Source organism: Elephas maximus, chromosome 4 (assembly GCF_024166365.1).
Source record: "Elephas maximus indicus isolate mEleMax1 chromosome 4, mEleMax1 primary haplotype, whole genome shotgun sequence".
NCBI classification, from domain to species: domain Eukaryota; kingdom Metazoa; phylum Chordata; class Mammalia; order Proboscidea; family Elephantidae; genus Elephas; species Elephas maximus.
In genome coordinates this window covers 85,336,417-85,359,100 of record NC_064822.1, presented here as the reverse complement: position 1 = coordinate 85,359,100, position 22,684 = coordinate 85,336,417, and the positions used below count along the sequence as shown (strand labels likewise).

At 36.6% G+C, this 22,684-nt stretch overlaps 1 protein-coding gene across 1 annotated transcript in view; it reads left to right on the top strand.

Moving 5' to 3' along the window:
* Positions 1 to 22,684, top strand: part of ITPR2 (inositol 1,4,5-trisphosphate receptor type 2) — a 523,041-nt gene that overhangs the window by 287,557 nt on the left and 212,800 nt on the right. Inside the window, exons 35-37 of the mRNA XM_049882682.1 lie at positions 3,540 to 3,730; positions 10,391 to 10,533; positions 16,338 to 16,446. Coding sequence (XP_049738639.1) covers positions 3,540 to 3,730; positions 10,391 to 10,533; positions 16,338 to 16,446 — 443 coding nt within the window. The remainder of the gene's footprint in view (positions 1 to 3,539; positions 3,731 to 10,390; positions 10,534 to 16,337; positions 16,447 to 22,684) is intronic.

Here is a 22,684-nt window from a genome sequence, read left to right as displayed (position 1 = left end):
ATAAAGAAGACTGAAGAAGAATTGATGCCTTTGAATTGTGGTGTTGGCAAAAAAAAATTGAATATACCATGAACTGCCAAAAGAATGAACAAGTTTGTCTTCGAAGAAGTACAACCAGAATGCTCCTTAGAAGCAAGAATGGCAGACTACATCTCACATACTTTGGACATCCTATGAGAAGGGATCAGTCCCTGGAGAAGGACATCATACTTGGTTAAGTAGAGAGTCAGCAAAAAAGAGCAAGACCCTCAACAAGATGGATTGACATAATGGCTGCAACAGTGAGCTCAAGCATAACAAGGATTATGAGGATGGCTTAGGACTGGGCAGTGCTAAGAATAACAGAGGTGCTGCTGCCATTTAATGAAATTTCCGCTGGTGTCGTTAGAAAAGTATTCATTGAGCAGTTTTTTGTGTAAGTCATATTCGTAACAGGAGCACTTATTAGGTGTTCAGTTCCATTAATGTACCTGATTCCTATAAAAAAACTACAAACAACAACAAAAAATCCCAGCCTTCCCCCCCCCATTTGTTTAAAGATTGGCAGAAACTTTATAATACATTTTGAGCAACACTAAAGATTAGAATTTTTGTTGCTTAGAAAATACTGTGTAAGCAGTATTGTGTGTGCTTTGAAAAGGGAAATTATAATCAATATTAGGAAAACATTCACTAACTCACTAGGGAAATCTGAGTAGTGGTACAATTGATTGTTTAGGGTTACCTTAGAGCTATTATTATTATTTTAAAACCTACTCAAGCTCTTGTTTAAATTGGTACCTGTTTTTGTGTTGGTTGCTAAAATTATCCTTTTTAAAGACATTTTTACACATCTTTCAGCTTCAAAGAATTTTCATCAGCAGAAATAGTACTGTCTACTGTTGTCTTCTCCTCTCATTATGTGAAGTGAGTTAGATACCTGTCTACTGCCCCCTCCACCCCCGTTTCTTTTTATCCCTTCAGTCTCGTAAAGAAATTTTTCTGGTGAATATAATAGCTTTAAGTGATAACTCTTATGCCTCTATTTCTTAACTTAACAGTTTTAACTAATGTCTATATTATCCACACTATGAAAAATAAGGAAATTAATATATTCCCTTCATTTCAACCTCTTCTCTCCCACTCTACATTCTAATTATTGCTTTACATTGTTATGGTTTGCGATATTTGTGTTCTATTCTGAAACATAATTAAACCTTTTCTAGGTTGATAACAACTTGAAAAATCAATGAGCAGAACATACTATGATATATAAATGTTTTTCTCTGTAAAATAATTATAGAACAAAATGCAGCCCTATGATATTGAAACTTTTCCAACTTAATGAGAACATTCCAACTATGAATCTCTAATGGGTCATCTTTCCTTTGTTACTAGCTTTTTCTCTTCTTCATGTTCATAGTCAGTTGCCATGGTTTCTTGTATTCATGGCATCCTTTTCTTGAATTCCTTTCTCATTTTTTTGAGTATTTTTTTTCATAGAGGGTTCAGGGAAGTGTTTCGGAGTCTTTACGTGTTCTGGAATGTCTTTATTTTGGAATTGCACTTTACTTTTAGTTTAGGTGGGTACATGCTTCTAATTTTAACATATTTTGTGCCTCAGAACATTAAAGATATTCTACTGTCTTCTAGCATCCAGTGTTGATGATGAAAAGCCAGGTATCATTCTGATTTCTGAAAAGAGATCTTTCCCTTATGGTAGTTCTTGTGATTTTCTCTTTGTGGTTGATATTTACATTTTTACCAGAATATGGCAAAATATGCTTATTTAATCCTGTTTAACACAAAGTGGGCCAAAGAAAAAAAATTTTTTTTTTTCTTAACGATTTCTTTCCCTTCATTGCCTCTGCTGTTTCCTTTTGGAACTTCGATCTGTTAGATAATCTCTGTGCTTTATTTTCTATTTTGATCTTTTATGCTTTATGTTCTAGAAGATTTCTTGACTTTGTTTTCCAGATTGCCAGTTTGGTCTCTGTTCGTGTTTTTTCTTGCTTAGCCAATTTTTAAAATGTTTATTTTTGCAGTCATATTTTAGTTTTCAAGAATTCTTTTTCTGATTTTCTTGTTTTTTTGGATGTGATATCTACTCTAGTATCTCTGAGGACAATAATTAGAATCATTTATACATTTTTAGTCTTCCCTGAATCTTCTCTGTTTTTGCTGTGGTTAGTTACTCTTAATGCTCTGGTTTTCCCCATGGTCCTTGGTGGTGTGTTCATAATTACGAAGATCTGTGCAAAGACCGGGATGGGTGGCTAGCATGGGTTTCTTCTGCATTTTTGAGGGTCTATTTCTTCACTAGAATTCCATAAATAGCAGGGCAAACACTGAGTTCCTAGTAAGGGGGTAAAGAAATGACATGCAGGCTTTCCTTTGAGGGGTGTGTGTGTGTGTGTGTGTGTGTGTGTGTGTGTGTGTGTGAATGTGAGAAGCAGAGGCAGGCTGGGAATACCAGCAAATGTTAAAATAAGGAGGGCTTTGCTTGGAGGTTGGAGCCTTTAACATATTTTCTCCCCTTGCTGGAGCGGCCTTTCCTTTTTCCTACCATGCCACCCGTTATTTGATGAGGAATTTTGGAATGAATTCAAGAGTTGCTCCATTTCTATGCCAGGTCCTAACACCTTCATTTGGCATTCTCTCCAGGCAGGTATTCTACTTTATTGAGAGAATGTTTCTCTAACTTTATCCTCTGGGGAAATACTGCTGCTGCCAACTACTCTGTTTATGCTAGTCAGATGGAGAAGGGCCTTCACTTCCCAGCTATCCAGATGCTATTCCTTAGTGAATTGCCCAGAAGATTCCCCCAGCCCCACTGCCACTCTTCGTATTGGATGACCTGTTCTAACTCAGATGTCTTTGGGCAGTTTCTTCTGTTCTTTCTGTGATGGACAAATTCCATCTTCATTCTGTCTGGCAAAAATGCCTCAATGTTTCTATTTTGCTTATGGCAGGCATTCTCATTTTTTAGTCTGTTAAGATATACTTTTCAGTAGATCCAAGAAAAAGGATGCGTTCTTTGTGCCATTGTCTAAGGTTTTTTTTTCTTTAGAAAAACCTTCGAGTTTTTAATTTCTACTCTCAGATTTTTACTGCATACAATTTCATGCATGTGCACATGCACAAACACACATGCACACATATGCACACACGCTCATTTAATTAATGAATGGAGAGGTGGGATTTTATCATGACTTTTCTGTATGCTTTCTTATTTTCTTTGGCAACTGGGAAGGTATGAATGTTCATGGTTATTATACAATGTGTTTCTATATTGATGCTGTATGAAGTATATTTCAAGCATTAATCATCAAGAAATCAAGTAAATTCTGGAATGTTTAATGAACTCATTTTACTAATTGGTATTGAGAATTGTAATACATTCAGGCTTAAAGTTTTTGAAGTTACATAAACAATTCAATGACAGAGTTTAAAGATTTGATGTTTTTCCTTTTTAAATTGTTCTTTGTTTTTACAGCTGCTTTGGTAATGTATAAGAAGTCAAAGTAAGAAGAAACTATTTTAAATCTTTCTTTTTTCAGCAAAGAACCGTGGAATTGCCATTCCAGTAGATTTGGACAGCCAAGTCAATACCCTCTTCATGAAGAGCCATTCAAACATGGTACAAAGAGCAGCCATGGGTTGGAGATTGTCTGCTCGCTCTGGACCACGCTTTAAGGAAGCTCTTGGAGGGCCTGCTTGGGATTATAGAAATATAATTGAAAAGTTACAGGTATAATGACAGCATGAAATAGCATTAATATTTTCTAAATTATAATTTTTTAAATATGCAATCACACAAACAAAAAATGGTTAAAAATATATAAAATTCTAGTTGGCATTCAGGCTTTACAACTCCCTACCACCTCTACCCGAATTTAAATGCATAGGCTTCCAGATGTAAGTTCTTATTTATTTATTTATTTATAGTTATTTTATATTATTTAATGTGTTTTGATGGTATGGTTCCAAAACCCCAAAACCAAACTCATTGCCATTGAGTTGATTCCAACTTATAGTGACCCTACAGGGCAGAATAGAACTGCCCCATGGGGTTTCCAAGGAGCGAATGGTGGATTTGAATTGCCGACCTTTTGAGCTCTTAACCACTGTGCTACCAGGGCTCTGATGGTATGGTAGTGTGCCGTAATATCAAAATAATAATTATAATATCAATAATACAATAATATTATTTTCCACAAAAATTCACATAGTAAGTATTTATGTCCTTGCTTCAACTTATCTCTCAGTACTCTCTTATGCTCTCCCTCTCCTTTAGCCAGAATGGGCCAAGCACGATTATTCCCAAATTACTTGGGTAGTATCCCGCCCATGCTTTTGAACTGGATGTTCTGGTACATTGAGTGCTATTCAGGGAAGGGAAATATCTTTTCATCTGTGAAATTTAGTAGACTATTCCATGGAGAAAGTTGAGTATGTGTGAGGAAATTTTTGTCCTGGAGACCGGTCAAGGTATGAACTGGGAAAATACTAAATTATTAGGGGTCAAATGCAGATTAATTGGCTAAAGTTCAGAATTTTAATAGCAGAGTTTTATGATACATTATTAAAAAGACAAGTTTGATTCAGATAGTATGGGAAACTTGAAGGACATGAACTATTAACAGTTTTTGGGGGAAATGTTATTATGATTGAGTAAACAGTTTTTAGTTTGCAGGGTAAGATTACCAGGGAGAGACTAGAGAAGGGCAGATTAGTTAGGAGTTACTAAAAATCACAACCAGTGAGGCAGTTGTATGAATGAAATGAAGAAACAGGTGTTGCTGACAATAAATTCAGGGTCAACAGGCATGGTAGCTCTTGGATAGAAATAGAGAGAAGGTATGAGGGGGGTTTAAAATGGCTGTGATGATTGGAGATGAAATGATGTTATTAAGACTATTGTAAGAGGAATTGGGAGGACACGGTATGGGAAGATTGGCTATGGTCATTGAAAGTATGCTGAATTAGGTTAACAGATTGACATCCAGATATCTTATAGGCTACTGAATATATTGAAACTTAAATCTATATCTGGGGATAGTATTTAGAATGAGGATAGATGGTATTGCTCAGAGAAAGAGTATAGCAATGGGAGCAAAAGAACAGGCATGAGAGGCCAGCAATGGGTAGAATGGCCAAATAAGGAGAGAAAAAAGTAGGATTAGAAAGGAGGGAAGTCGGGTTTATGAGAGTCAGGGATTAGGACATTTCAGCAAGGGTAGGTGGGTGGTAGTGTCAACCAGCACAGAACAAGTGTGCCCTATACTTGTTTCAGGACAATGATAGGCACTTCCATTAAACAAATATATTTTTGGGGCATACTCTATGTTAGCACTGTGTTTCTGGAGATAGAGCCCTGAGCAAGACAGACAGAGTCGGTGCTTTCATGGAACTTACGTGCTAACATCATTAGATAAATAAGATAATGTTAGATAATTAAAATTGCTGTGAATAAAATAAAGCAGGGTAACGTGTAGAATTACTGGGAATTGATCCTATAGTTAGGGAGTCCTTCAGGCTGAGGTATTACTTGAATTGAGACCTGAATAATGAAAAGGAACCATCTAGTCCAAGATCTGGGGACAGAGAGTTCTAGGGAGAGGAAATAGTAAACGCAAAAGCCGTTAGGCAGGAACTAAGTTGGTGGTTTTGAGGAGCCAGGAGAAGCCAATTGGGGCTGGAATTTAGTGAGCAAAGGAGGAGAGTATTATAAGTAAGCATGTCATGTAGAGACATGGTAAGGCATTTGGATTTTATTCTAAGTGTGATAGTAAATCTTTGGAGATTTTAAGCAGAGGTCCAGGCATAGAGACAGTGGTAGTTATTAGGTAGTTAGTGCATTAATTCAGGCAAAAGATGATAGTGTCTTGGGTTAAGGGGGGAAACACTAGTAATGGAGAAAAGTGGATGAATTTTGGGTATATTTGGATGTAAGGCCAAGACTTGGTGGATTGGTTTTATGAGTTGTGGGTGATGGAAGGAGGACTCAAGGATGACTTTGGGTCTGATATGATGGTATCATTTGCTAAGATAGGAAAGAATGTGGGAGAAATGATTGAGGGAGAGTTTGAATCAAAGGTTCTCTTTGGGAAATTTTAAGTTCAAGATGCCTATTTAGATATCCAAGTGGGTGTGGCAACTAGGCAGTTGGATATATGAGCCTGGAAAGATGTCCAGGCTGGAGATATAAATTTGGGAGTTTCCAGCATATACATATGAAATTAATGCCATGGAAATGGATGACAGCCATCAGAAGTGTAAATTGAGACAAGAAAAGGACCAGGAGCTACCGGGAGTTGGTGAAAGAGTGGTCAGGACATAGGTGGAAAATAAAGAAAAGGTGGTGTTACAGAAGGTGAGAGCACAAAGCGTTTTAAGATGAGGAACACATGTGTAAACTGCTTAGCAGTAGTTGAACAAGACAAGGACAGGAAAGTAACCACTGAAGTTGGCAACAGGGTGATCATTTCAAGTGTTCAGTAATAATGATTACTCACATTTATTAATAAGCAGCCAACATGTGTCAGAGGCAGTTCTATGAACTTAAATTTAATCCCCACAGCAAGCTTGTGTGATTTGTTATATTGTTATTTGAAGTTTCTATGTTGGAAAACAGACTTAGAGAGATTTTGCAGTTGCCCCATGATTAAAATAAGGGTTAAAAGCAGGATTTACATCATTAGAGCCTGAGAACAATTTGCTGAGTAAATGAAATGAAGAAGAGAGGTCATCAGAAAAATAGTACATTTTTGCCACCACCAGTTGTTGTTGAGTCAGTTTTGAATCATGATGATCGTATGTGTGTCAGACAAGAACTGTGATCCACAAGGGCTTTTAATAGCTAATTTTTTGGAAGTAGATTTCCAGGCCTTTCTTCTGAGGTAGTTCTGGGTGGACTTGAACCACCAACCATTTGGTTAGCAACAAATTGCATTAACTGTTTGCATCATTCCAGAGACTCTTGATATGTTTTTAGTGGCATATTGTTAAATATAATCATATTTGATAATCATATGGTCTTCCGACCTTTATGTTATATCTAGTTTTCTCCTTTATGCAATTTCTTTCCTGCTAGTCTCTTTTAGGAGCGCTGGTGGCACAGTGGTTAAAAGCTTACCAAAGGGTCAGCAGTTTGAATCCATCAGCCGCTCCTGGGATATCCTGTGAGGTAGTACTACTCTGTCCTATAAGGTTGCTATAAGTCAGAAATGGCTCGACAGCAATGGGCCACCTCTTTTAATTGTCATCAGAAATTTCTCAGAAAACTTATTAAGAGCAGTTAAAGTACAAATGATCGCTTTTGCTAAAGGAAAGAAAGCATTAAACATGAGTTAATGCCTGAAATATATTGTAATGACATGTGCAAAGACCTGGAGTTAGAAAACCAAAAGGGAAGAATACACTTGGCATTTCTCAAGCTGATAGAACTGAAGAAAAAATTCAAGCCTTGAGTTGCAACACTGAAGGATTCTACAGCGAAAATATTAAATGATGTAGGAAGCATCAAAAGAAAATGGCAGGAATACAGAGTCACTGTACCAAAAGAACAGGTTGATGTTCAACCATATAGTGTATGATCAGGAACTGAAGGTACTGAAGGAAGAGGTCCAAGCTGCACTGAAGGCATTTGTGAAAAACAAGGCTCCAGGAATTGATGGAATACCAATTGAGATGTTTTAACAAATGGATGCAGCACTGGAGGTGCTCACTTAACTATGCCAAGAAATTTGGAGGACAGCTACCTGGCCAACCTACTGGGAGAGATCCATATTTATGTGTATTCCTAAGAGAGGTGATCCAACTGAATGTGGAAATTATTGAACAATATCAGTAATATCACACTCAAGTAAAATTTTGCAGGAGATCCTTCAAAAGCAGCTGCAGCTGTACATTGACAGGGAACTGCTGGAAATTCAAGCCAGATTCAGAAGAGGTTGTGGAACCAGGTATATCATTGCTGATGTCAGATGGATCCCGCCTGAAAGCAGAGAATGCCAGAAAGTTGTTTACCTATGTTTTATTGACTATGCAAAGTCATTCAACTGTGTGGATCATAACAAATTATGGGTAACATTGAGAAGAATAGGAATTCCAGAACACTTAATTGTGCTCATGAGGAACCTGTACACAGATCAAGAGGCAGTCGTTCAAACAGAGCAAAGGGATACTGTGTGATTTAAAGTCAGAAGGTGTGTGTCAGCGTTGTATTCTTTCACCATATCTATTCAGTCTGTATGCTGAGCAGATAATCTGAGAGCTGGACTCTAGGAAGAAGAATGGAGCATCAAGATTGGAGGGAGATACATTAACAACCTTCATTATGTAGATGACATAACTTTCCTTGCTGAAAGTGAAGAGGACTTGAAGCACTTACTGGTGAAGATCAAAGACCACATCCTTCAGTATGGATTATACCTCAACATAAAGAAATCCTCACGATTGGACCAATAAGCCACAGCATGACAAATGGAGAAAAGATTGAAGTTTTCAAGGATTTCATTTTACTTGGATTTACAATCAACACCCATGAAAGCAGCAGTCAAGAAATCACACAATACATTGCATTGGGCAAATCTGCTGCAAGAGACCGTTTTGAAGTGTTGAAAAACAAAGATGTCGCCTTGAATACTAAGGTGCGCCTAACCAAAGCCATGGTGTTTTCAGTCACCTCATATGCATGCAGAGCTGGACAATGAATGAGGAAGACAAAAGAAGAATTGATGCCTTTGAATTATGGTATTGGTGAAGGATAGTGTATATACCATGAACTGCCAAAAGAGTGAACAAATCTGTCTTGGAAGAAGTACAACCAGAATGCTCCTTAGAAGCAAGAATGGTGAAACTAGGTCTCACATGCTTTGGGCATGTTATCAGGAGGGTTCATTCCCTGGAGAAGGACATCATTCTTGGTAAAGTAGAGGGTCGGTGAAAAAGAGGAAGACCCTCGATAAGATGGATTGACAAAGTGGTTGCAACGATGGGCTCAAGTATAACGATTGTCAGGATGGCGCAGAACTGGGCAGGGTTTCATTCTGTTGTACATAGGGTCAGTATGAGTCGGAACCTACTCAACAGCACCTAACAACAACAATGCCTGAAATGTAGCTGTGAGAAATTTAGAGAGGTGGTATCCCCATCCATGCTGCTGTAAGAAAGAAATTCGTTGCAATCAGTTTTCTACCTAAAAGAATATGCCATAGTTGATGGGTAAATAAATTGTTGCTTTATTTGAGTTTTTTTTTTCCCTAAAATAGTTATTTTAAAAATGAAAAGGGGGTGTTTTAATCATTAGAGAATGTTCAGTATATTATTATTACCTACAGTTCATTTTAGAAATACATCAGTTAGGATGCTTTCAGCTATAATTAACACAATATTCAGCTAAAAGTGGCTTAAACAATAAAGAATATATCCTTTCACATAGCAAGAAATCTAAAGTTGGGGTTCTTCCATAGTTGATTAATTCAGCAGCTGGATGAGGTCAGGGTCCTAGTGCTCTTAATTGTTGACTTTCATTTTAAGGATGGTCTCCAAAGATCACATGGGGGCCATCTCAAATTTTGGATTCACATCCTTAAACTGCCTTGAAAATAGTAGGTAGTTTTGAAAAAATATCCTCCCTAGCTCCCCCGCCACGCATATGCTCAGAATACTTCACCTGATTTGATTTTGGCCAGTATCACATATTCATGCCTAGACTAATTGCTGGTAGGGAAATAGAATAACCATGATTGGTTTAAACTAATCAATCTCCACCCAAAGCTGAGAGGGCTGACCATTCCTGAGAAGTTTGCTGCCTAATTCAGAAATAAAATTGTGATTCTGTTAGCAAGGAAAAAGAAAGGCTATTGGGCAAGTGACCAGTTGTGTCTATCAAAAAGTATAATTTGAAATACTATTGAATGTGATTAAATCTCTGTATACTATAATACTGCTTTAAATAATATATCAGGGAATTCCACATTGGAATAAATCGTTCTGGGTGGCCAGTGATGCACATAAAAAATTTTTTTTCAACTGTTCCCCAAGCATGCGTCAATTTATTCCAATTTGATGAATACCTGTCGTGTGTCCTTTACAGTCTTAAGCACTGCAGGGCCTATAACAGTGACTTTACTGACCTTTCATCTTTTTGGATGTATGTCTTTAGAAATCAAAGGGCTACTCACTCCTCCTTAATTCACAGGTGAAAAAAGACAGACCCAGCCATCAATGTTTACACATAAAACCAGACTATTTTTAAAGCACAGACATTCTGTAACCTAGGAGGGTAGGGCACATATTCTCTGAAATTCTCATGTCCTGGTTAATTTTCTTAAGTTTGTCATATCTCCAAAAGGCGAAATCTGACATACCCTTCACATGGGTTCTCTTATGCTCTATTCCTCAGGATGTAGTGGCCTCTTTAGAGCAGCAGTTCAGCCCGATGATGCAGGCCGAGTTCTCAGTGTTGGTCGATGTATTGTACAGTCCAGAACTACTGTTCCCTGAGGGAAGTGATGCAAGAATAAGATGTGGTGCTTTCATGTCCAAGTAAGTGGATATAATCTGAGTTTCGCCAGTGTTACCAAACTGAGAGGGCCTCTCTGGTTCTGGCTTTTTATTCTGTCTACACATGATGACAGTCCACAGAGTATGTTAATGTCTGAGATCCACCTTAATAAGTAAATATCAAAATAATTAATTTGAGGCATTTGAAATTTTATTTTCATGAAGGTCAAGTTATCATAGTTTGCTAAAATCTGCTGAATTTAAAGTATATCATTATCATTGGGCACAGAATATCACAGAAAATAAAATTTTGGTTCTGATTCCTTTCTATAACTATATGGTGTGACCTTTTAAAAGCTTCCTGTTTAAAGTCACTGATTTTCACTAAGAGAGAAAGGAAAGAGAACATGTATTGAGGCCTTACCATGTGTGTTACTGTCCCATGTATTTCCCATGATTTCATCTAATCTGAACAAACACCCCATGAGATTGAGAGGTCCGCTCCATTTTAGAGATGAGAAGGCTGAGGCTCAGGTGTGCTTCAGGTAAAGCGCAATGAAGCCTCAGACCTAGCGCTCTGCCATGCTACTCTTTCATTTACTTAATTTTTTAGCTTTTTTTTTTTTGTGGAGTTGTCAGATCTATTAGAGCTAATATTTTTACCCTAGAATGTTTTCATTTTAGTGGAAAGTGAAAAATTATCAAGGAAGATCTGTAAGTATAAGCAGCTGTGAGAAAAACAGTAACTAGCTGCGGAGAGAAGAGACATGTTCATATGTGGAAGGCAGCTTGTTGAGAGATTTGTGGGTAATCATGTGTAGACTCAAGAAGGCCAAGCAGAAGGGCATGGTCTCCCTGGGGAGAATATCTGGATGGAGAGTCAGGTAGGACTGCCAACCTCCTTGACCATTTTCCACCACCATAACTTCCTGTGTGGTTGAGGATATTGTTGAAAGAGGTTTAGAAGCCCTCTTGGTTGACTGTGATGTGCTAAGGCAGAAACTGAGGGATGAGGGAATACAAGTATTTTCCTCTTTTACCAGTTAAAGCTGAGACTTTGGGAGAGAAAAGAAGGCTTGGGATGAGAAGAACTGACTACAAGATCTTGTTCAAGAATAGATGTAGTTTCTAAATTAGGGGCCAGAATCATGGATTCTTGGCTCCGTGTCCACTATAACCAGGGGGGCCTGGGAAGAATGTGTTTGTCTGGACAATTACTAGTCTCATCATAAGAACTTTAAAATGAAGAGGCCCAGATTGTCTGCAAAACTGATTACTGTGGAGGATATTAGAAAGAAAATTTTAAGTAGAGGTATTGCCTAGTAATTTAGTATAAATAAACATATATATATATGCCTCATACAATATCCTATAAAAACAGTAATTTGCGGCACATGCCCATTTCTTTGGTTTCAAACAGTCATAAAGGTCTCTGGCTTGTGGCAGCATGCACTGTCAGTAGTACAACATCTTTCTAATAAATGCTAGAGGCTAAAAATTTCATGTTCACTGTATGTACCACCAGGCATGAAAGGGATATAGGATATGGGTTATAAAGTGGAGAATTTTAACTCCAGGAAATTAGTATGATCCCACAGATATGACTGAGAGTTGATAGTCTGGAATAGGGGTTTGAAACTGGCCTGCAAGCTAAGTTGGTCTCATTGTCCATTTTTGTAAATAAAGTTTTATTGTAACACAGCCGTGCTCATTCGTTTCTGTATTGTCTATGGCTGCTTTCTCGCTGCAGTGGCAGAGTCGCCTGGTCGATACAGACACTGTATGGCCTTCAAAGCCTAAAAGATTTACTATCTGAACCTTACTGGTCTAGAACTAGGCAGTCAGTACAATAGCTACTGGCCACATGTGGCTACTTAAATTAAAATTTAAATTAATTAACGTTAAATAAAAAATTAATTTTACCAGCTGCTCTTGCCAAATTTCAAGTGCTCAATAGCCACATGTGGCTGCCAAATTTGATAGTACAGATCTAGAACATTTCTCTTATCACAGAAATGTCTATTGGGTGGCATTCATCTACAACTTAAAGATACAGGTTTATGAAAAGGCGATATAAAGTAAATCTGAGAATCAACAAAGTACTGACCTGTACTGAAGATGGGAGCAGGCCTGTGGTAGCATCAGGCAAACTAAAGGAGAGAAGCAGCAGTGATACGAACTCACACCCAGTTGGAAGAAAAGGATGCCACATTTTACTTCAGTGGTTAGAAATAAGATTTTTGTGCTGTTGTGATTATATTATAGCCAGAGGCTCAGGAATGTCTATTTTCTGCTCTGATGCTTAACCTACCCCTCCTCCTAACCCTGGGAGGAACCAAAGGTTTTATTTCTAAAGGCATCTAACGCAGTTCACATCCAACTTTATTAATAGCTATGTATGGAGCTTGGTATTGCTGTACAGAGCTCTCTGGTAAAGCATAGTTGGAGACTATAGCTTAGTACAGGGTCTAAGTGAGGCTTCTTATTTCCCCAAATGATTCTAATTCTTGGAATCTGTTGACTCAGATGTGTCTGCTGGACAATGTGAGGGATAGACCCTAGGAAAGGACCTGGATTCACATATCCACCTAGTCACAAAGAATGAGAGAGAGGAGAATAAGTTAACATGGGGTTACCTTTAAATTGGTTAGTTACAGTGCATTCAAATCGGCACCTACTCCTCCCTTGTGAAGGAGAATCTCAGTGATATTCAAACTGTGGCATATGGCCCACTTATGAATTTTGAAATCAGCTTAGGGAGTGGGAGACAGCTAACTAAAAAAAAGGAATTAGAAAAGAATATGAAATATCAGAGTGCATTTCATATAGTAAGGGTAGCTTTTCTGTCTATTTTATGCACACACTCATACATTTATCTAGATCCTGGGTTGTTTTGTGAAATTTATTTATTTTGATCATAGAAAAATATTTAAAAGCCACTGATCTATCCCAAACAAACATTATGTGATATATGCATACCTTTTAGAGGTACCTTAGCAAATGATCACTCAACTTTTTGCTTTATGTTTTCAGTACGGTTGGTGAATTAAGTATTTTATCTAAAGAATGGTTACAACGGAAATAGCCTGAGAGGGAGAAAAAAAAAAATTTAAAGAAATTTAAAATGTCCGCCAAAACTATAATGTATTCAAAGACTATCATGTGAAAGAAAGGTCCACAAGTAGAAGTTTTAGAGTGGCAGGCTTTACTTTTCTTGCAAGGAAAACTTTAGAACGACTGTTCTGCCTTCTGGACCAGACCACATGGATATGTAATGCCCTGCCCAGACTCAACATGTCTAAAATGAAATCATTTTTGCCTTCTGATGTACTCTTCTTTTGGAAACCCTGGTTGCATAGTGGTTAAGTGCTACAGCTGCTAACCAAGAGGTCGCCAGTTCAAATCCACCAGGTGCTCCTTGGAAACTCTATGGGGGCAGTTCTACTCTGTCCTATAGGGTTGCTATGAGATGGAATCGACTCGATGGGAGTGGGTTTGGGTACTCCTCTTTCAGCATGAAGTAAGTATCATTTAAAAAGTATCATCGTCCATCTATTACTCCAGTCTGTAAATTTCAGGTGTCTATGATCTTTCTCTTATTCCATTTCCCATATGCTATTATTTACTAAGTCTTGGCCGTTTTACTTCTATATTACTTCTTGCATCCTTACCCCACCACATGCCCTCTTCATCTCTTGCATTGTTCTCATTCCTATACTTCATCTTTTGTGGCCATCTATGGTATCTTTCCTATAAGTCATTTAGGTCCTTTACAACATGGGTTGCCTGTTTCCTACAAAATAAACTCCAGACCTTCAATATAATATTCCATTCCCTACTTGTCAGACCTCATCTCTTGCAGTCTCTTGTTCCATGTGGCAGTTGGTGTACATCTTCTCGACACACAGATCAGTTTCCTGTCTGCCCTTTGTTCATACTGTTCCCTTGGCAGGGATGCCTTCTCTCCCCACCTTCCTGCCCAGTGTGAATAATTCATAGCTAAGTGTTATCTTTTCCCTGAAATCTTCTCTGGTCAGCCCTAGGGAATTCTTCCCCAACAGAATGAAATTTTTTCTTTCTTTAGTCTTAGCATTTGCCAATATCTCTGTTACAGCATTTATCACGTGATATATATATTTATCACTGTTATAAAAGAGCGTGTGAGTGTTGGCTGCGTACAACTTAGAGTGTGTAGGTACTTTTTTTCACGACTGATATTCCTGAGATCAGTGAACTGCATCATGTCACCCCAGAGTGGTGCTTAGGAATTTTGACTGTGAAGCCAGGCAAACCTGGGCTTATTTCTAGGCCCTCCCATTTAACAGGAGGCAAGTTGATTTATCTCTCTGGACCTCCATTTTCTCATTAGGAAAATTAGCCTGATAATAGAATCTGTCTCATTGACTTGTGGGGATTGAAACAATACATGGAAAGCCTTTATATTTTGCCTGGCACTTGATGATAAGCACTTAAAAACCAGTTCCCATTGAGTCAGTTCTGATTCATGACAACCCATGTGTGTCAGAGTAGAACTGTGTCCATAAGATTTTTGATGGTTGATATTTTGGAAGTAAATCACCACTTCTTTCTTCTGAGATACCTCTGGATGGACTCAAACCTCCAACCTTTCAGTTAGTTGCCAAACATGTTAACAGTTTACACCACCAAGAGACCCTGATGAGCACTTACTAACCATTAACTAGTGAAAGCTCACTTTTTCGCAGGGTTATGTTCCACAGTATTGGTTTTATATCACTGAAACCAGGCCATTTTATTCTACATTATTCTGTTTATCTATAAAGACTTGTATTTCACTGAATCATTTTGGAGGCCAGCTTTTTTAATAACATGAACTCATGTTGCTCTTATAAATACTGATTGTGAACATATTACTTAAATTAGAGTTCTTGGGGATAGTATATAACTGTGGCCCTCAAACTCTTCTAATAGAACACCAGTGTAAAAGTTCACCAGTATATAATTAGAGTTTTTGCTCAAGTTGTAGTAAAAATAGTAAATAGACTGTTTTGATCTTCCTTCGTTCCCTCCCTCACTCTTCTTTCTATCTTTCTTTTTGCTTTTAATCATGCAGACTGCCTAGACTTCTATCAAGTCCTAGCAGTGAAAAATAGCATATGATGATTAATGGAAACTGGGAAGCACTCTGTTATACTAAGGTTAAAGTGTTGTATACTACTAAAAACCCATTGCTGTTGAGTTGATTTTGACTCATAGTGACCCTACTACAATTATATAATATATATTATAGTGTGTAACGTAGTACCAAACCAAAAAACCAAACCCGTTGCCATGGAGTCAATTCTGACTCATAGTAATCCTGTAGGACAGAGTAGAACTGCCTCACAGTGTTTCCAAGGAGCTCCTGGTGGATTCAAACTGCCCACCTTTTGGTTAGCAGCCTAGTGCGTAACTACTATGCCACCAGGGTTTCCATAATGAGGCATGGTATATATAAAATATTATAACATGATGTAATACAATGTAATATGATATTAGTATCCATATTTTTCCACTAGTAAAATATTTTAGGTCATATGGGATTAAGGATATCACTGCTTCAGTTTGTTTTTAAGTATTGTGTTTCACAAAAAGAATGCTCCCAGTATAAACCTGAGAACCACTGAAATATACTACTTGCAAGATAAAAAGAATGCCTCATAATAGAAAATTTATAAGCTGAAGTGTAATTTTTTTTAACTTTGGAAACATATATCTGATTTCATATTCAAATAATGGCATGATATATTTTCCCTGTAGATATGCTGTTTGTATATAGCTTCAAGAGAAATCATTGTCCTATTTAAGGTTTAATGTTTTGCTTTAAGGTTGATTAATCATACAAAGAAACTAATGGAGAAAGAAGAAAAGCTGTGCATTAAAATTCTTCAGACGTTACGAGAAATGTTGGAGAAGAAAGACAGCTTTGTGGAAGAGGTATTTTTTTAAATTTTCCATTTGAAAATAGTGTTTCCAGAGTACAGTAACAATGGAATTGTAATAGAACATTATATGAATACTTGTATTGCATATTAATGATGTATATACTTAGATGAGTTAGAGTTTTTGTCCTATTCACCTCTCATGTCTTACTCTGAATTGAGAAGTAACTAAGATTAGAATGACCTAAGTATTTGGTTTGATTTATTGTATTTCATCTTAGATATGTATGTTTTTCTCACATAGCCTCAATGGACCAAATCACCTTACTTAGCAATGAAGCAACTGAAAGGCATTGTTTAGATTTTGTGTAAAGTTCTGCTGCATTTTAAGCTTTTGGGTACATGTTGATTTTTTTTTTGTCTTAAATATATACTAATGGTGATTTTCTAGAATAGTATTTCAATGTTATGATATAATAGTAATTCTTATAAAGGGAATAGTAAGTTTCTGTTCTTATCTATATTAGTTTAAATATTGCACTAATTATTTTCAGGAAAAAATCAATTTATAGGTAGTAATTGTCTGTTATTAAAAATGACAGCTCAGGTACTCATTAAGAGATAGCTAGTGGCATGCTTAATATCCAAGGTGATACACTTAAATATAAAATATAAATCTAGGGAAATATTTTTAGCTAGCTATCTATACTTTTATGTTAGTTATCAAACAAAATTTGTATCTTGCTTCTTAATAAATTTTGAGTTAGTTTCTGTAAGTACTAATCATCTGATAATGTTAAAACTAGAAGGATTTTTATTATATTTATTAATTTATTTTATGCTATTTAATTCCAAAAATATTGTAGTAGTAGCTCTTTTTTTTTTTAATGTATTCCTCTAGAAAAGAAATGCAGTGAATCTTGGCTATTAATAGAAAGGGCATTGCTTCAAAATACTCCATTCGAATCAGACGTTTACTTCAGTAATGAAAATGACTTCTGCTTTGTGTTAGTTCTTTTCCTCTTTTAAACTATATTTGGAGAACAAATTATAGAAATAAAAGTAGTCAATGCAATTTTAGCAAAATATTCTCTGATGTAGGTGTCAAAAAATGCTTATAAGTAGAGGTATTACTCAAATACCTATACTCGAAATATTTTAAAAATATTATATCAGGTCCCTTGGGACTTTTTGCTGTTTCTCTGATTCTTTGAAATATTGCTATAGGTTGTTTGATTTTGACTGAAATGCTAGATCCTAAAATAGAAAAAATAGGGTCAATATAAATTTTTGACAGAAGGATGAGGTTTATGATAACAGCAACTTGTGCCTAACTTGAGATACATGGCAAGCTTTCCACTTTTATGTAATAAATTATTACTGAATTACTCTAAAGGAAAATAGGAAAGAAATCAACTAAGGTTTTATTTTGACTAGTCCAGAGTATTTTAATGTATCTTCCAAACCACCTGGAAATCAATCATGCTGGCATCTGTGTTCTCCTTCCCATTCTCACTGGTATCATGGTCGTTCAGGCTTTAGTTATCCCTTGTCTGAAAGCTCTAGTAGTCCAGGTGCCTGAGACCTTTTTGAGGCAGGGCTGCTGTTTTCACAGCTCCAATAGGCACCATTCACGTAAGATATGATGTGAATGGTGCCCCCAGGACGCAGCCCTCAGGGAAAAGTGAAGACTAGAAAAACTAGTTGGGGTGTTATTCATTCAGTCATGCAACACATATTTTGTGATCAACTACTAAATGCTGGTTATTGAGCTTGGCACTGGGGATATGGAGATGAATGACGTTGCTTGCACATGGCCAACTGCACAACTCCAGGGTGGACCATTCACAAACTTCTGGACCCCTGCAGTAGCCTTGGCAAGAGATCCTAGAAACCTTTCCGAAATCTTCAGGGGCTTTGCACTGCCTTGGTAGTCCAGGCCCTCCGTAATACTCTCTCTTTCTTTTTTTTCCCCACCCTCCTCAGCCATTTGTGGAAATTCATGTTACTCAGCCTACCTCTAATGTACCTCAGATTTTTCCTTCATTGAACCTTGCTACATATGGAATACCTTCTCTAACTTGCTAAAATCCAAATAAGCCTCAACACTCCCAGTATCAGCTTTGAGGAGAAGATAATCAGTAACACTTTTCAGTAGTTCCAGCCAATGGTGATTACTTTCTTAGTATAAATACCAAAATACTTTGTGTCTCTTTTGTGACACTTTAGGCTGTCTGTGGACATTTAATCCAAGCTCTTTGTTGTATAGATGATGTCGCTGAGAGTTTATGTGACTTGTTTGAGGTTACACAGCAAGTACCAGAACCAGGACTTAAACCAGAATTCCTTCCTGTCTGCTCAGTCTTCTTTTTATTAGACCACAGCCAAGTTTTACAAATATTGTGTGTTTCTATGAAGAAAGGTTAGTATACTTTGCCTAGCATGTTTTTGGCTCTATATTTTAAGACATAGATAGAATACAGTACTAGAAATAGGTAAAGGCTCAGAAAACCTTTAAGCAAATATTAAAGAATGTGGACATGCAGTTATTTCACCAAGAAAAGCCTGAAAGGAAGCTTCTGAATATTATTTATTAGTCTCCATATTACTAAGGACAGAATAAGACAAAATATGTAGCTGAAGAAATTACAGATTTTAGGCAACTTTTTAATTCTAAATGTTTTGGAATGAGAAGCATTTCTACCAGTGGAGGTAGAGGCTTTTTTTCTAATAAAATTGCAAAGAAAAACATAGCAGATGTAGAATAATTTAAATACCTACACTGAGAAAGGGATGGGACTGGTGATCTCTACATGGTGTCATTTGGCTCTTCCTAAAGCGATGGTGCTCAATTGTCCATGTCAGTGGAGGAGAGCTAGGAGATTCACCAGCCTCTATGAAATGACCTTGGGTACCAAGATTTAGAAACTGGTCAAAGCCACTATTTTACAGTTTATGTTGGACTGTCAATCAAACTCTGATTATAAATAATGGCATAATAGATAGTTTTACTTTCATGATTTTATCAGTTTCCCATTGCTGCTATTATAAATTACCAAGAACTTGGTGACTTAAAACAACACAAATTTATTATTTTATAGTTTTGGAGGTTGACACTGCTGGAGAATATGTGTGCTTGCCTTTTCTAGGTTCTAGAGGCTTCCTGCATTCCTTGACTTGTGGTCCCATCTTCCATCTTCAAAGCTAGCAATGTAGCGACTTCCAATCTCTCTCTCTCTTCCGCCTCACTCTTTCTGATACTCCTGTTTCCATTCTGACATTTCCTTTTCCTATTCTGACCCTTTTTCCTTCCCCTTAAAAGGACAGTTGTAATCATATAGGACCCAATCAGATAATCCAGGGTAATCTCACCATCTCAAGATTTTAACTTAATCACACCTGCAAAGTCCCTTTTGCCATGTAAGGCAACATATTCACAGCTTCTGGGATTGAGACATGGACATCTTCGGGAGGCCATTTGACCTACTAGAATGATCCTTTTATGGACTGAGAAATGACATCTAGACTGTTGATGCATAGCTTACCTGTGGCTGTTTAAAATTGCTCTGTAGGATAATTTAAATGTGAATGAGTATAGCAAAAAATGCTTTGAATCTATAGATTTCATTGCTGTTTTCAAAGTATTTTAAAATATTTTGCTACTTATCCAACAACAATTCCAGGAAATATATAGAATAGGTAGTGTCATTTCCACATTGCTAATGTAGAAAGAGAGACTCAGAGAAGTGAATCCTGTTAAGTCACACAGGCTGCCTAATCCCTGGTTGTCTAATACCTGATCAGGTGGGTTTCTAGTATCTGCACATTGAAGCATTCTCAAGAGATCTTTCAAAATCGAATCAAAAGAGAAACCTCACATCAGGGTTTTCTGCACTAGTTAACACATTATTATAGCTATTTAAATTTAAAATTATTACACTTATTTAAATTTAGAACATCAGTTTAAAAGAAAATCCTTAATTTATTTTTGTTTCTTTGGTTCATATCACCAGAAATTGTGTGTCTCTGTGTGTGTATAATTGATAAAAATTTAGAAAGAAAACAATAAAGCATAAATTGGCTTTGTGGGTGAACCAGATGACCTTTAAAGTAATTTCCAACCTCGAGATCATAGTTTTCTGATTTTGTTAGCCTTCTTGGTATGTTATATGAACTGAAACCATCATGTAATTGTATTGTATTTTATCTGGTATTTAGTCAATTATTTTCTAAACATTTATAATTTATACTACTTTTGATTAGAATTCCTGAATTAATTTACTTAAGAATATTCTTTTTTGCCTCATGTTTCTCAGTTCGTGCCAAAAGACTGGGATATAAGCTGCGGTAGGCAACATCTTGAAGAATTTCAATAGAATGATACAAGTAAAGGAAATGTTAATTTTCTGTTGTGTGTGAAATCATCTAGTAATCATGTAGTGACTTAAATTTTATTGCTTATTTTTATTGAAGGATAAAACATAAAACTAATACATACAAAGTCCTTAAGGGGGAAAAATTACATAAATTAGTTTTATAAAAATTCATCCAAGCATTGTTTGCTTAGGTGATTTTGATACAAAAGCCAAAGTTACAAAGTATATAACTCTAACTGCCTTTAAAGCCCAGTATTTTTTAATATTTATCCCTTTGGGGTCAGCCAGATTTCAAAGGTTTTTTTTAGGTAAGACCAGCAGGCATCTTTATTTACATGTTAAAAATATATGTATGTTATAAAATTTTCAGGGGGAAAGAGAAGAAAAGGAATGTTTTAAAATGGTTATAGGGCAGTATGATTCCTAATATTCTCTATCCTTGAAGGCATTTTTTTTTCTCTTCTTATTCCCATGACTTCTCTACCACAAAAAAGAAGTCGTATATTAAAAAAACCCAAATTATATATGTGCTATTAAAAAGGGTAGTTTAACTATAACATCATACCGTTATTTTGCATATTTAAAGATATCTTAGCTATAGGTCTGAGGAGAGGTTTACCTGAAATGGTAATGGAGATGTAAAGAGCTATGGGGAAGAGGCTAGAGATGCGCTGATGGGGAGTTGGGGAGGGGGGCTGCTGAAAATAGGAAGGACCTTGTCCAGAGGATTCGTTTACTTTTAAGAAGTTTTTTTTTTTGCAATTTATTTATCTTATACTTTTTAATACACATTTTCATTATGTTTTATAAAGCATTACTAATCAGTTCTCTCATAAAGAGGGAGAACCAAAAACCAAACCAAACCCATTGCCTCTGAATTGATTGCGACTCATAGCAACCCTATAGGATAGAGTAGAACTGCCCCATAGGGTTTCCAAGAAGCACCTGGTGGATTCAAACTGCCAGTCTTTTGGTTAGCAGCCTTAGCTCTTAACCACTACACCACCAGGGTTTCCATAAAGAGGGAGAAGCACATATAAATCATAAAAAGTAAAGATATATATAAAATTAGTAGCATCTGTATTTTAGAATTGGAAAAGATAATGAGTACTGAAAATATCCACTGATAGCCCATGGACCTGATAATTTAAAGTTTTTCTGCTTATGCTGTAGTCAAAGAAGTTGACCTATTTAGAATGCCAGTCATACTTTCCTCTGTGAATATATTCCTTTCTACTTGTAAGTTACACTGACATACATATAATCTAAAGGACAACAAACATGTTTCGTCAAGTTTAATATTCTTAAAATCTTCAGATTTAAAAGGCCATAATACCATAATATCTTTAGAATGTAATGTTGCAGAGATACCTAGAAACTGCCTCTACGATAGTTATGATGGCGTTTAAAGCATTGTTTTTTTAAAAATAATAGCAGCTAGCCTTTACTGAGAGTTTATCATGTACCATATACCAGGCATTTTTCCAAGCGCTTGTACGTGTTATTTAATCTAACTCTAGAGGTGGTAATGTCTCAGGGTGGCATAAATGGCTTACACTCAACTACTCACCTAAAGGTTGGCAGTTTGATACCCCCTCCCCCCAGCAACACCATGGAAGAAGGGCCTGCTTCTGAAAAGATTACAGCCAAAAAATAAACCTCTATAGAGTGGTTCTACTCTAACACATGGGGCTGCCATGAGTGAGAATTGGCTTGACAACAACAGGTTTTTTTGAATTTTATGAGGTAGTATTATTACCCCCTTTTTACTGATTCGAAAATGGAAGTGTAGAGAGCTTAGGGTCACACATCTAGTAGGTGGAAGAGAGCTGGGATTCTAACTCAGACGTTTTGGCTCCTGAGCTCACATTCCTAATGACTGTATTTTTACGCAAATAATGCATACCTTCTATGTTT